Raw genomic sequence first — 15,638 nt, forward strand, 5'->3', positions numbered from 1 at the left:
GGCTGGGGAGAGGGATGGTTCTGCAGCTTTCTAGGACGCTCCTGGAGCACCCCCGCCTGTTGGCCTGGGCCAGTGCAGGCTGCCCCCCATTCTCCCCCAACAGGCTAACAGCTGTTGGGTTGCGGGGGGGGGGGCATTTTATGTAAAGTGCCATGACTTAGTGTGGGGCCCTGATGTCTGTCTCCACCCAATGACTTTTAAAAGGAATCCTTTTTTTTTTTTTTTTTTTTTTTGAGTATGTGATACTGACTCTGCTTGCATACCACCCTACCCCATTTTGTTGTTGTTATTCTGGAGTCATCTTTTCTTTCAGGCGAACCAACTCTCTGTACCTCACTCCATTTATCCCTAACATAACAGGCTCCACTTATTGTGTGTTTCTAATCCATGGGGCGACAACTCCAGTCATTTGGATACTGCGCTTGAAAGGTTTGAATGGTGTAATAAAGGTTCATATAAATAATCAGAGAACATATTTAGAGATGGATTCAAATTAGGCAGTTAGTTCCTGAACAGGCCTCCTTCTGAATATACGGAGTTTTGAACCCCCCTCCCCAGAACTTCTGCTTTCAAACTGGCCCAAAGGATATTCTACTATTCATGTGTCCACAGCTGACAACTGGAGCTCTCTACAAAGCTAGGCAGAAATACTACAGCCCAGAGAGCATTATGCTCTAGCTCAGTGGTCCCCAACCTTTTTGGCACCCCAGGATCTACCGTGCCCCCCCACCTCCTGCCACCTGACCTGCCCCTGCCCTGTCCCCTGCTCCCCACCCCACCTCTCAGACAAGCCACCTGGGCTCTGACCCCACTCACCCAGCCCAGCCTGGATGGCAGTGGGTATAGTTCAGCCCAGCCACATGCATCCTGCCACTCCTGACTGTAGAGCCTCTGACAGACTGAGTTTGACTGATAGAGGCTCCACGATTGACCAGTTGATCTCGTTGCTGACCACTGCTCTAGCTTCTCTACATGAGCAGCTGCAGTTGACTATGCTCTGCTGGTGGGTTTGATTCGCTCACAGTCAACTGAAAGTGCTTATCACATTACTTTCTTCAGGCCTTTATGCCCAAAGAAGGGTGACTATGACTGAAAGCTTGCCAAGAACTTTTTTCCAATTACTCAGTTGGTTTAATAAAAGCATGAATGCTGCATGCCCTGTGGCACAGCAAACTCCCACAGGTGACAGTGGTGGCAGCCCTGTCAGTGGTGGGAGCATGGTGGTGGCAACAGGGAGCTGCCACAGGCAGCCGCGATGCTGTCAGTGGTGTTGCGGGGTGGTGGTGATGGTGGCGAGTGCTGACTGATAGTCAGCAACCACCTGCAGACACCGCCATCAGCGTTGGCAGCGTCCAGTGGTGATTGTGGACTGCCCACAGATGCCGTTGGCAGTGTCGATGATGAGAGGGGGGTGGCAAGCCGCGACTGCCCGCAGGCACAGCCAGCAGTATCAGCGGTGCCTTTTCACAGTGAGTGCACCACCATGCTTTAGGGGTGCACATGCACCCATGTGCACTCCCTACGTGTCACCAATGAATAAAAGATATATCTACTCAAAGACTCTTGCCTGCCTATGTCCTTAGACCAACATGGCTACAACAAAAAACCCTATCACTTACATTAACACAAGTGCAAAAAGGGCAATAAAAGTTACACCACTGCTGGGAATTCAACTGTCAGCTAGGATTTGGCTTTGAAACTAGAACCCAAACCCTTGTCTCAATTTAATCTAGACTAAAAAGCCTTAGTCACAGTGGTGGCTAATTTGAACCTTGTGGAGTAAAATCAACAGGGAAGCCAATGCCTGGGTAGGAAAAGAGAGTGATAGTTGTGATACATCTTGCGAGACCTTGGGCTGCTTCTTTCTGTTCTGCAGCTGGACAGCAGAATCAAATTCCCAGTGCTCATAACCAGGTATGTCATGAGCAGTAAGTGTATTATTTCTAACCTTATAAAATAATAAAATGTAAGGTTAATTATTTAATCAAAAACCCTTTTTTTTTTTTTAAGAGCCAGGTTAACCAAAGACCAGGTCAGCCATGCAAAGACATGATACAATCTTGGTGGTTTAAAATACCTCTTATCTTGAAGGATAGCAAGTGCTTTTGTTGTTGTTGCTATGGGAACTCAGTGATGTTCAATGCAATTATCCCTGAAGAGTAAAAAAACCTCTAGTGGAATACCACAAATTTAAAAGGGTCATGACTACAGCCATAAAAACAGACATATTGAGAAAGGGTTAGCTGTTTAACTAAAACTAAGATGGCCCAGAATCTCAATTTGGAGAGACTCTGTCCAAATATATGAACTTCTAGCTGTCAGCCCCAGTTACTTAAACTCTAATATTTTATGCATAGCTCCAATCCTTCAAACCCTTGCATACACAAGTAGTTTTACTCATAAGAACAAGCCTATTAACTAAGCTGCATAGCCCACAAAAACAGTGTTTCTCATGCAAAGAAAAATGTGCAGAATCAAGTCAAAACCTATATAAGAGAGTACGTCTATAGGTATCACAGCTGAATTGCGTTTTCCTGATTTAAATGTAAAATGGTTTGGAACATGTGTACCGAATTAGTTTTATGTCAAGCTTTTCCAAAACAGTAAAAATGAACAATCTCCATCCCCTCTGATGGTAAAAGGTTATAAGTACAGGTCTCAAACTTGGATGTTTTAGCTTCTCAGCTACAGAGCTTTTCACTACCACCTATATGATCTGACAGGTGTTGAATCAGCTACAGACAGGATTGTCTGCACAAGTGGCCTCCAAACTACTGTCTGTAAGCCTATGGTAAGTGGCTAGCACACTGTGTCATGTTCCTTCTCCCCATTTTTCAATTAAAAATATGAAGATTAGATTGCAAACAATTCCACTCAGGTGAGTATTTCATCCCTCACTGTAAAACGGGGACTCTACCCTCTGAAAAACTGGATTTACAATTTAGTTACATTTTTCATTGTTAACCTCTGAAAATTCACTTTTCTCAATGCTCTCAGGGGAAAAAAATGACCACCAGCCAAAATATACCTGCTTGGATGCCTAACAGAAGGCACCAAGGGCCAGCTTCCTTAAAGGCCTAAAGATGAAAGTATGTACTTGGTGGAGTTTATGAAAGCCTCTAGGCTCCTAACTCCCAGTGGAATCAATTGGAATTCAGTATTTTTGAACATCCTACTAGGCACATATCCAGATCTTTAGGTGCCTTCCTAAGGGGCATGTTTTAAAGATATTGAAAGATATTCAACTCTCATTAAAATCAGTTCCTCTAAAAATCTGATCTGAAATAAATGCCTTTAAAAATCTGCCTTTAAATCCATATTCATATTAATCAGTAGAAGCAGCCAGGTTTTCAAAACTGTTGACTTGCTGAGCACTTGCAGCTGTGAGGTCAATGAGAGCACAGGTGCAGCATGAGAAAAGGTATCAGGCCACCTCTATTTTGATGCCTACACAGAGATTCGGGTGCTTCACCTCACAGAACCATGTTCTGAAGATAGCAGCCACAGCTTTGAAAGCACCGGCCTGTGCTAGAGGTGCAGAGGTTAACTTTACCTTCGGGATGCCTGCTGCAGTTTCTGACAAGCGAGGGTAGGTGTACGAACTATATGAATGTCCTTGTTGACTGGATTTAAAAGCACTTGCTCCATAGGGCATGACTGGTTCCTGAAGGCCAGACCCTGACCTGGACCTCTGTCTCATGGTTGGTTGAGGACTTGCCTGGTTTACATAGGATGACTTTGGTCTTTTCTCATAATCATCTTTGCCGGGTCCACTTCCCCAATCGCTGTCACTGTATTCCAGTCTTTCTTTAGAGCACTCGCTTTGCACTGAAGTTCTAGAAGGAGCATAGTGAAAGGGTTCTCTATAGTCTAGCGTGGATCCACTTGGAACCCTTTGATATTCCAGCTTTAGGCCACCGTATTCGATTGGTTTGCTTTTTGTTTCCATGTGCGTGTTATAATCTGGAAGGAACCTCAAGATGTCTGACTTTAAGGGCTTAACCTCTGAATAATAGGCATCTGTGGGTTTTGTTTTTATCATGTGTCCATTTTGCTTCATGGCATAGTTACCTTTGCAGTATCTGTCTAACTCTTCCCCAAAAAGGCTCTTGTCTCTGTGTTTGTCAGTGACATAGTCTGTAGTGGCATCCGACTCACTGGAATATTGAGAATATGTGAGATAACCATTTTCCTCCTGGTGGCTTTGTACATGGTTTGAGTTTCCTTGGTGTGGGGTAGGAGGGCTTTCCTTCCGGAGGGAATTGGAACGAGTCACTGAGATATTGTCAAATTCTTCTAGTAGGCCATTGATTGAAGTGTCCTTGCGAGGTTTATTTCCTCTAACGATAGTCTGAGAACAGAAAATTTCTTTGATTAAATACTGTCTTTTATTTAATATTTGACCAATAATTACTGAACAGAAAAATATCAATGACTTGGCAAGAAATATATTCCAAGATGTGTTACAGACTTCTCTCAGGTAGCTCAGAATCATTCATTTTAAGGAAAAAAAGTATATATTTTTTTACAACAAATACTTCAGTACAAAATCATGCAACAGGGGCTTTGAGAGGAATACAGACTAAGATTTTCCAGGAAACTAGTGATTTGGTAACCAAGTTATGGGTGCCCAACCTGAGACTTCTTAAGAAAAGCCTCATTTTCAGAGTGGGTATTCAGTACTCAAAAAATCAGAGGCACTTAAAATCACTAGTCATTTTGAAAATATTAGGGCTATTATTTTGATTATTATTTCTAACCAGTCTGCATTGGGTTAGGCTGATAGGCTGAGTCTAATTTACTGTATATAGATCAGCTAAAATAATATTATTCCATAACTTGCATTTTCTCATGTTTTATTATGGGAGAGCCTTGGAAAGGAAAGCATTGTGAAGTTTATTAGGCAGTATTTTCTTTGGCACAATGTGTTTGAGCATAGCCTCTCTCAGCATTTACATTTGATTTCATTTAATATTATAGTCTGCAGCAGGGGAGATAAAAAAGGGTAAAAACTAACTATGTCTCTATCACTGGATGCATACAGCCTCTGCAGACAACCTGATAGCAAAGATGCCTTTTATTATCCAGTTATCTTCAGGCATCTTCTGAAAGGGCTAAATTATATCCCTAGGATGTTCACAGCCTGGAAGCTGGAAGGATAGTGTAGGCTGTGGTGACTTTACCTGTAGTATAACACTGTACAGACCAGCAGGGGAGGGAGTACATATCAAAGCTCTTGCTGAAGAGATTGTTAGGACAGAATACATGAGCTCTCTTTTCTTTAAACTGTTTTTCTCCACTCAACTTCCCTTCTAGTTACAATCCTGGATACAGGGCTGGATTAACTCTTTAGTGGGCCCTAGGCAAACAAACTCGTGAGCCCCAGGCCAGTTGGGCCCACCCCAGGGCTGCTGCCCACAGGGAGTATGCTTGAAGTCGCTGCTAGGAAGCAGCCTCCATGGTAGAGAGGCCAGTGCAAGGGAGGGGAAGGAAAAGGAGATGGATGGGGCCATTTGTGCTGTCACCATGGAAGGAAGGACCAAAAGCCCCTGCGTCTCAGGGCCCTAGGCATGTGCCTAGTTTGCCTATGTGTTAATCCAAGACTGCCTGGATGATAGGGATGGGCTACAAGGGTTCATATGAAGTCAATTTCTGCTCTTGTACATCAATTGTTAACCGAACACTTTTTCTGCTCAGTAAGGTTTTAATTAGCAACTCTTACTGAGGACCACCCTGATGTCTGTAATTTTCCAATAAGAATAAGATATACCAAGAATGAGCCAGTTGATAGGAATAGGTATGGTCCCCAATTGAGTGAAATTTACTTCGTTGATTCATAACAGCTGAAGAACTGGCCCATATTTTTTAACTCGCCTAGCATGTACATAAACCTGCCTTAGTTCTCCTTGAGAGATATTTGGTAGAAGCCATTTTTGTTACCATTCTACATCTACACCTTGTAGACAGCTTGTGTGTGCGTCTAGGACACAGCTCAAGGGGTCTGTCCAGTGATCCCTGACTACGAGGGCGGTCCTTAGAAGGAAGGAACAATGCTATTGCAGGAGCAGTTTGGGAGCTGTTTCCCAGCCACTGTACAGTCTTGGTGAGTGAAGATTCTTTTCCACCGACTTCCTCAATGTGCAATATGGCTACTTTGCTTGTTCGCTGGCTCTCAAGGCAGCTCTAGCAGCCTCTGAAGTGGGGCTCCCAAAGTCAACGCCTGAAATAGTATCAGGCACTTAGCCAGATCTCTTATTCACAAACTGAACAGACTTTACCAAACAACCCAGCCATTTCAGCGAAGGTCAGGCTGAGTCACACGGACCTATAGTCACTTGGCACAGCAAGGAGGCATCTGTGGGAGGAGGCTATGACAAACTATCAGCAAAACTCAGCATTTGCATTAGAAAAAACAAACACTTCCAGGCAAATCTTGATACAAAATTATAGCTTGTGGATGAAAGGAATGTAGCAGATGTGATACTGTATGAATAACAGCACAGAGTATGATAACTAACAGAGCTAAACTTAAAAAATCATTTATACTAATTTTGACCACTGGGCTTAGGGTTGAACTCTGCCTAAAGGATGGAAAAGAATAGGTACATCATTACTATTAATAGGATGAAGAGGAGAACAAAGTACTCCTGGTTTGTGGATAAAAAAAGGGAAGCCCAGGTTAACATTTTCAGAAGAATTTATTTCACTTAGGAACCTAAACCCCACTTAACTACAGATTGCCAACAGAGAATTCACTACAAGATCCAATGAGGAGGGTGCTCTAGATACAACTGCAGTTTTCTTGACATCTGTATCAGTATTTATACATATCAGCTTATTATATGAGTCCCCCCCTTCTATGTTACAGACATTGTGCAAGTAACTGGCTAATTGTGCAATGACAATAAGACCAGCTACACATGCAAAGTACTTATTACACAATAAAAAGCTCCAACAGCTATAAAGTTAGACCTCAAAACTGTGTACTAATTTTATAGCTGGTTGATTGGTACTGAGCTTTAAATTTACATGTGTGAGGGAGTGGGGCCTAGGAGCAGCCGTGAACTCCCTAGCACCTCCTACCATCACGTTAGGGTGGACTCAGCACCCTCAGAATCTCGCCCGCCACGACTTTGATGACAAATAAGTTGTATGGGAGGCTGCCTCTGTTCCCCTAGTAGACGGTACCAATGTTCCTGCCCCTACTCTGAAATGGGGTATCTCTATGCGCCCTGCCTTAAGGGCTATGGGTGCCTCCAACCTCCCCTTCAGCACGCCCCAAGCCTCGCAGCTGTTCTGTGGGACGTTTGTACAGTCCCTCGCCCCTCTGGTGCCCCCTCTCTCTCGGGCACCCTGGGCTCCTCGCCCGCCTGGCGCCCCCTTGGGCCAGGCTCCTATCTTCCAGCCCGCTCCCTGTGCCCTGGGCCTGTCTCGCCAGCATCCGGCTAATCGCTGGCGCCCCCTGGGGCCTGGCTCGCTACCGCCGCCCTAATACCGGCGCCCCCTGGGGCCTGGCTCGCTACCGCTGCCCTAATACCGGCGCCCTTGCCAGCGTTCTTCGCCTGCTCGCCCTCTCTCTTTCTCTGCCCCACTCTGGGGCCTTGCCCTCTTTGGGGCCGACACCGCATGCCTCGCGCTGTCTTTCTCTGCCCCGCTCTGGGGCCTTGCCCTCTCAGGGGCCACTACCGCGCTCTGCACGCTAGGGGCACAGGCGACCGCCACCGTGCCTGCCCCCTTGACCCTTCTCTGGGTCCGGCTGCCCCGCTGGGCAAAACACCGCCCTTATGGGCTGGGGTCTGTCACCCCGCACACCGCGCCTCCCTGGCGCCACGGTGCCGCTCCAGCACAGACAATAGTGCCCCGCTGGCACTGTGCCCCTACTGGGCACCGGGAACCCCCAAGCTGTTGGGGAGCCCCGCTGAGGCCTCCTCACTCCCCTACAGCCTCACCCAGTCCTCTGGTGCAAACTGTAACATAAGCTCAAGCCACCCGGCTGTAACATAAACCACACAGAGTCTCCCTGCTCCGAACGTAACACAAGCCCCACCAAGGCTCTCAAGCCTACCTCCCTTTAGGGCATTCTTGTTCCCCGCATCATCGCAGCCAGTTAGCGTGGTAAGGCTGCGACCACTAACTCAGGCCACTCAGCTCAGCCACAGAACTCCTACTCCTACACCTACTCCTACTCCTGCTCCTGCTCCTGCAGCAGCCAGAAGGAAACTGCTAGGCAGGCTCCAGCCTAAGCTGTTTATAAAGACCCGGCCCTGCCCCCTTCTGGCCATGTGACCCACCTGGTCATCCTGGTAACCGGCACCTGAGCTGCCCGGGTGATTGGCAACTCTGCCAATCACCCTCACAATCACAGGGCACTTACATGACTCCGTGACAACATGTATAACAGGGTCTCCCCTGTGGCTGAGAGCTCCGTCAACTGACAGGCTCCCAGCTGCAGTGGTACACCTTGCCCAGTGTGAAACCCCCAGATCCTAGGGATTGAGGCAGCAGTGATCCCCAAGACTCAGGGGTGCATAAGGCTCACCCACAGCTGGGTGCCCCTCAACTAAGGGGGTCCCAGCCACAGGCAATTGTTTCTTGCTGGTGCAGGGAGGCCTGGGGTTGGGCTCCCCCTATACATGCCTTACATGTACACATGTACACATACAAGCTGTGTAAGGCATGATGGGCTGTAATGTGCAATCTCACAATTGTACCGCCTGCAATGCATGTGTGGCTTGGCAGAAGGCAAGATTGTGTGGATCATGCATTAGATCCCACTGCCTTTATCTGAATGTGTAGATGAGGCCCAAGATAAATGCTTGGCATAGCTTATCTGCCTTCATACAAAATGGTTAATAAAGTGGAAACAGTTTTACTTGCATAGGATATCACTCTTACAGAAGGAATGATAAATAGTGCTAAGTTGTAGTGGGAGAGTGTCCATTTGGATATCTCTGTTCCTAGCTAGGTTTCACTGGTTCCTCTGACTGGCACTCTGCTTCCTGACAAATCCTTACGTATCTGTTTTTATCTCACCTCATCAGTCGTGATGGCCCACTTTACTCCTTCCTGTTGGAGGGGACTGAGAGAAAGGAAGATAAAGTCTGTGAGGTTTGTGCAGGTGAGTCTCCTTAGAATTATTCTCTTGAAGAGGTAGGGCATGGGATTTACCCCAATGCACAAGTAGGTATTGAAACTTTTAAATATTTCTACCAGTTTCTGTTTCTTCCACAAACCCTTTTGAGTGTATTGCCTTGAGTGATACACCTCTGTACTACCTGACTAGTAGCCCAAGGTCATTGTACCCAACACCCTGGAAGAGTTGGGAGGGGGTGGCATGACGAGTCTTGGGTCCTTCTGTCTGTAATGTCTCAAGGTCAGATTCTGACGTGCTTATCCTGTTCAGCAAGATCTTGCTTTGGAAGCAGCTCCACTGATTTGAGTTCCTCATAAGCAGGTAGTGCAAGATGTTACTCAGTGCGAGTATGGGGTGACAGAATCTGACCCTCACAGTCTAAAAGAGGAGCAGAACCTACCTGTGCTCACTCATTAGGAGAAGCATCCTCCTTAAATAATCCCACTGAGATCAGTAGAATGACAAGGGGGATATTTAATGAAATTGAAAGACACCAAATTCCAAGCTGATAAAAGGGAACATGTTTTAAAAAATGCATCATTACCCAATGGAAATCTGTGGCACAGATACCACTGAGGCCAAGAATTAAGTAAAATGCAAGGAGGAAGCAAGCGGTTTTACATAGGATAACACTATCTGGAATAATAATTGTTCATCCTAACAAAGTTTGTAAAAGGCATGACTCGGAGCCTGAGATGACTTCCATTTACAAGGGGTTAGGATACAGGAGATGATCTGCCAGAGTCCATAGACTGGATCTCAGGCCATCCTGCCTTACCAGTCCTATGACCACAGGAGGAGTAAGATACTTTTCCAGGTACAGTTGGCAAAATCCAACCTTATTTCCTTTGCTGTCAACTAGTCTTAAAGCTATTCTGTACTGCTGACAGATGCAATACAGAAATACTAAGATAAGCAACTATGCTGGGTACTTGGAATAGGCATTCCCATACTAAAAACAATGCAGACCATGAGAAAAGAACATAAAATCATTTATGGGGCAACTATTTTGACAAAGTCTTGATCTCAAATACCCTACACAGTATCTAAAAATAATTTTGGAAGACAATAAACTGTAATATTTGCTGATGTCCAGATAGGTAAACACAATGCTGTTGCTTCTGTTTCAGTCTTTCAATGTGTAGTTTGCATCAGACAGAGATTGCCATTTAGTCAGGCAGCTGGATGTATGAATAAGGCTTACTTTGGAGCTTACAGAGCAAGCCAAGTTGATGGTTATTTGCTTTCGCACAGTGCATCAGTTTGTAACTTGACAAGTAGAACTATCATGCAAGGTATAACCTAGATACAGGGTTTTACCAGAAAATTAAATACAAAGACTTCCTGAAATAAAACCTACTTCACTATTAGCATAGGACTTATTTTTATTTTCGTCTGGGAAAAGTTCTACATAGGCTCCATAGCCTTAGGCTGGAACATACTCAGTTGCTCTGTAGAGATGGTGCATATGTGATCTGATCATATGTACGAGTTGGGGGGAGTTAAAAGAAGCTCCACAAAAATTGAAGAATTTTACTGCCAACTTCTAATATGTCTCTTCTGAGCACATGGAAACTAAGATTTTTCAAAGGATTGAAACTTGGCCAAATTTAGCTGGATTTTCAAAGGAACAATGAAAGCTACCAGGATCACCTACCATCAGGATGATTTGTCTGCCAAACATCAAGTTCTTGCTCCAAAGCATTTAAGTGCTGAAGCTTCTCCTCCAAATGTATTTTTTTAAGTAAATACCTTACAAGCACAAGAAATACCCAGGGAAGTGACAAGGGTCCGGATAATCCCAGGAATCAGTGGGAGGGTGCAGGCACTGATAGGAGGCCTTAAATGCCTTTACATAAATGCTAGGAGGTGTCCTTGTGTCCTCCTATGGCCTCATCCCCTGGCGACGCTAGTTTAAAGCATGCTGTACGAGATCAGCCAACATATTATGTAGTAGGTAAATGTTAACCTGATTTTATCCAAAGAGACAAAAAAATTGCTGTCAGCAAACTAAAGAATTCCTTTTCAGTTCTCCCAAACTATTTTTTTCTCTGAGAATCCTTCCACAAAGAAATAAATCACTTCATTTTTTCTTTTGGGCCAAATTCAGGATAGATAAATATTTTCAAAAGCATGACATTTGTGGCAGAAAGTGGTTTTGGTTTTTTGATCAGTTTTCATGGGGGCTAACAAGGATGTTGGCAGGAACTGACTAGCAGACATTGACACTCTTCAAGATGGAGTCCTATAGCCACTATCTGCAATTGCAGAGGAGACTTGGCAGCAGTTAATGCTGTTTCAAACTATTAATTCCCCCAAGGATACCTGCAGGTACCTTTTCTACCCACAAAACCTAGTTGAGATTTTTTCTTTCTGGGGCCAAAGCAGGGAGGCTTTGGTGGTGCAAAGGAGACAGAATTCTTCTCCTCCACCCTAAGGGGAGGTTACATCACAGCAAAGGGTACACTTCAGCACAGAGAAGGCACTGTACATGGACAATAAAGATTATTTCAGGGGAATTTTTCTTCTTGAAAAGTAGCCCTAAGATAATGTGAAGTTGATGCTGAGCATACATTTGCGCTGGGGAAGTCGGATGGCACTTTGGTATTTCAATCTTGTATTCAGTTATAGGCATTTCATTGTCAAATGCGCTGTTTTATTATGTGGTAATTAAATATGAATGATCACAAAGTCATTCTGCCAAAGAGAGTCTCTAGCTTATTGATACCCAGTCTTCTCACGTTACTGAATAGCTTCAAAGTCAGAAGAAGTAATCTACTTCCTTTTCTCTTATTTTATTCCCTATTGTTTTAATATTGCTAGATACAAAATAGCAAACTGGGCAAATAACTCAAAGAACAGGGATCAATGCAAGGTCATAATTTCTTTGCATTTAACTGAGCTTTCTGGAGGTGTCTGTTCATTAGCAATATTTTTCTGTTGAGTTTATGGAGCTACAACAACAAAAAAAAAGAATTGAAACAGGGAAGGTAAGAAAGGCAGATGCTGCAGCACACAAAGTGGGCATCACTTCTATATCAGGAGCTCACTGAAGGATGTACCCCACTCCTCTCTTCCTGGGCTCAGAGAGAAGTATAACCCATGGTCGCTATTATAGGGAACCATTACATGGCAGCTATTATATGCTTCCCAAAGCAAGATGTGTGTATTATTTGGGAATATGCTTTGGGAAGGAAGAATGAATACAAAAAGAGTTTTCCAGAACCTCAACTGCCACAATGAATGTGGGCCCCAGGCAGCAGAGGCAGAGCCCACTCCTCAACATCATTCAATCTCTAGTTGTAGCATCACAACTACAGTTCTGCAGCTGTAACAGAGTTAAAACAAGCTGTGACCCTGAAGGATGCACCCCGCTCCTCTCTTCCTGGGCTCAGAGAGAAGTATAACCCATGGTCGCCATTATAGGGAACCATTACATGGCAGCTATTATATGCTTCAGTTGAAGAACAGAAAATCTGCTTTCCCACATAAGAATTGCAACCCAGTTTTGGAGAGGTGGGATCAGGGTGGAAAGTGCATGTGATATGCGAGTCAATACAGCATATTGTTGTACCCCTACTTGTAAGGTACAAGCACAAGAAGTACCCAGGGAAGTGACAAGGGTCCGGATATTCCTAGGAATTGGTGGGAGGGTGCAGGCACCGATAGGAGGCCTTAAATGCCTCTACATTAATGCTCAAAGTATGGGGAATAAGCAGGAGGAACTTGCCTCTGGATAGCTAGTACAAACCCAGACATAGTAGGGCTCACTGAAACCTGGTGGGATTCAACCCACAATTGGGCGGTAAACATTAGGGGCTACAGACTACACAGGTGGGACAGAACAGGGAAGAAAGGCAGGGGTGTGGCGCTTTATGTCAAAGAGCAATACATGTCCTCAACTAACAGGATGGGGTCAGAGGAGGGGCAGACCGAAGGGCTCAGGGTCAGAATCCAAGGGGTTCACGGGGAAAGGGACTTAACAGTGGGGGTCTACACAGACCACCCAACCAGGGGGAAGGGCTGGAATAAGAATTCTCAGGTCAGCTTGCAGAGGCAGTTAAGTCAAAGGACGTGGTTGTCATGGCTGATCTAAACTACCCGGACATTTGCTGGAAGGAGCAGTCAGCTAGGTCTGACCACTCACGTAGGTTCCTTGCTGAGATACAAGACCTCCACATAACCCAGGAGGTGCACAGTCCCACCAGGGGGAATATCCTGCTGGACCTGGTACTGGTCACAGGTGATGACCTAGTGAGGGGACTCCAGGTCCTCGACCACCTGGGTGATAGCAATCATTGCCTACTAGAATTCACCATCCAGTGCAGGGTGTCAAGGGCCTGCAGCAAGGCAGTAGCCCTTACCTTCAGGAGGGCTGACTTCAACGAGTTGGGGAGATCGGTAGGAGAGGCATTGTGGTCCCGGAGAGTAGGGGATCTAGGTGTCCAAGATGAGTGGTCGTTCCTTAAGGAGATGATCCTCTGAGCCCAAGGGGTGACAGTCCCAATGTGAGTCAAAGGGGGCAAGAGTGCTCAAAAAGCCCCTTGGCTCACCAAAGGCATTCAGGAATGCCTGAAAGCCAAAAATGAGACTTACATCCAGTGGAAGGGAGGGGCTATTACCAAAGACAATTATACCTCTATCGTTCAAGTCTGTAGAGAGGCTGTTAGGAAGGCTAAGGCAGAGACGGAACTAGGGCTAACAACAAGGATCAAGGACAACAAATAGAGAGTAAAAAGAAGGCACCAGGCAATGTGGGGCTCCTGCAGGATATGCTCGGCAATCTGGTGGTTGCACCAGATGAAAAAGCAGACCTTTTTAACAAATTCTTTGCCTCCATTTTTCTGAGCAGGGACCAGGACATCTCCCCCACTGGAATTCAGAATGGACTCAAGAGAGACTCCGCCAGGCCTAGGGTCAGGGAGGACTGAGGGAACTTCTGGTGGGGCTGGACGTGTTCAAATCAGCAGGTCCAGATGCTGTCCACCCCAGGGTGCTGAGGAAATTGGCAAGGGTCATTGTGGGTTCATTAGGGGCACTGTCAGACCAACCTGATTGCCTTCTACAATCAGGTCACAAAATCATTAGACACAGGTGTCGCGGTGGATGTAGTCTTTCTGGACTTCAGGAAGGCCTTTGACACTGTCTCTCACCCCATTATCATTAAAAAGTTAGGCGACTGTGGCACTGATGCCTACACAGTCAGATGAGTCGCAAATTGGCTAGGGGCTGCACCCAGAGAGTGGTGGTGGGTGGGTCATATTTAACCTGGAGGGATGTGGGTAGTGGAGTCCCCCAGGGCTCGGTCTTCGGTACTGTTCAATTTCGTTATTAGCGACTTGGACAAAGGGGTGAAAAGCACCCTGTTCAAATTCGCTGATGACACCAAGATTTGGGCTGAGGTGGGCACGCTAGAAGGGAGGGACAGGATACAACCAGACCTGGACAGGTTATAGGAGTGGGCCAATGTGAATAGGATGGGATTTAATACTGACAAGTGCAGGGTACTGCACTTGGGCAGAAAGAACCAGCAGCATACATATAGGCTGGGGAACTCCCTTCTTGAAAGCACAGTGGCAGAAAGAGATCTTGGAGTCATTATTGATTCTAAAATGAACATGGGCCGCCAATGTGAGGACTTGGTCAGTGAGACTAACTGCACCCTGTCATGCATCCACAGATGCGTCACGAACAGGTCCAAGGAGGTGATCCTCCCCCTCTATGTGACACCGGTCAGGCCACAGTTGGAGTACTGCATCCAGTTCTGGGTGCTGTGCTTCAGAGGGATGTGGCCAGCATCGAAACAGTCCAGAGGAGGGCCACTCACATGAGCAGGGGGCAGCAGGGCAGACCCTACGAGAAGAAGTTACGGGACCTGAACCTGTTCAGCCTTCACAAGAGAAGGCTGAGAGGGGTTCTAGTGGCTGTCTATAAACTTAAGAGGGGGGACCAGAGGGGAATGGGAGAGACCCTGTTCCCCCGAGCACCTCCTGGAGTAACAAGGAATAACGGCTACAAGTTGATTGAGAGTAGGTTCAGGCTAGACATCAGGAGGCACTATTTTACAGTCAGGGCAGCCAGGATCTGGAACCAGCTTCCAAGCGAAGTGGTGCTGGCTCCTACCTTAGGGGTCTTTAAAAGGAGGCTTGATAATTACCTAGCTGGGGTCATATGAGCTTAAACTTACATGGGGTCTTATGAGCCCAGTATTCATTCCTGCCCAGGGCAGGGGGTCAGACTTGATGATCTGCTCAGGTCCCTTCCAACCCTACACTTATGACCCTATGAACCATAATGGCCATGTACAGATGTTCAGTTTCCACCAGGAGAGGTGTCATTTTCCCAGTAGAAACATATTAATTGTGCATATAGTTTTGGAGCTTATGCCTCGGCTCCACTCTGCTGCCACCACCCCCACTTCCACGCCATCACCCCCACTTCTGCGCCACCCTGCAGGGCAGCCTAAGCACAGGCTCTGAGTGGCTGAAGCATGGAGTGCTGGCCA

The 15,638-nt window shown here is 46.1% G+C and overlaps 1 protein-coding gene across 2 annotated transcripts in view; it reads right to left on the minus strand.

Annotated features, from left to right (window-relative positions):
- PAK5 (p21 (RAC1) activated kinase 5) overlaps positions 1-15,638 on the minus strand; it is a 256,401-nt gene that overhangs the window by 29,742 nt on the left and 211,021 nt on the right. Inside the window, exon 3 of one of the 2 annotated variants that reach the window (XM_019549101.1) lies at positions 3,719-4,351. In XM_019549101.1, the coding sequence (XP_019404646.1) occupies positions 3,719-4,351 (633 nt within the window). Of the gene's footprint in view, positions 1-3,553; positions 4,352-15,638 lie in introns of both variants that reach the window. The other variant, XM_019549100.1, reaches the window with a different exon arrangement.

This window comes from Crocodylus porosus, unplaced genomic scaffold, assembly GCF_001723895.1.
Source record: "Crocodylus porosus isolate Cpor-Errol unplaced genomic scaffold, CroPor_comp1, whole genome shotgun sequence".
Classification (NCBI taxonomy): Eukaryota; Metazoa; Chordata; order Crocodylia; family Crocodylidae; genus Crocodylus; species Crocodylus porosus.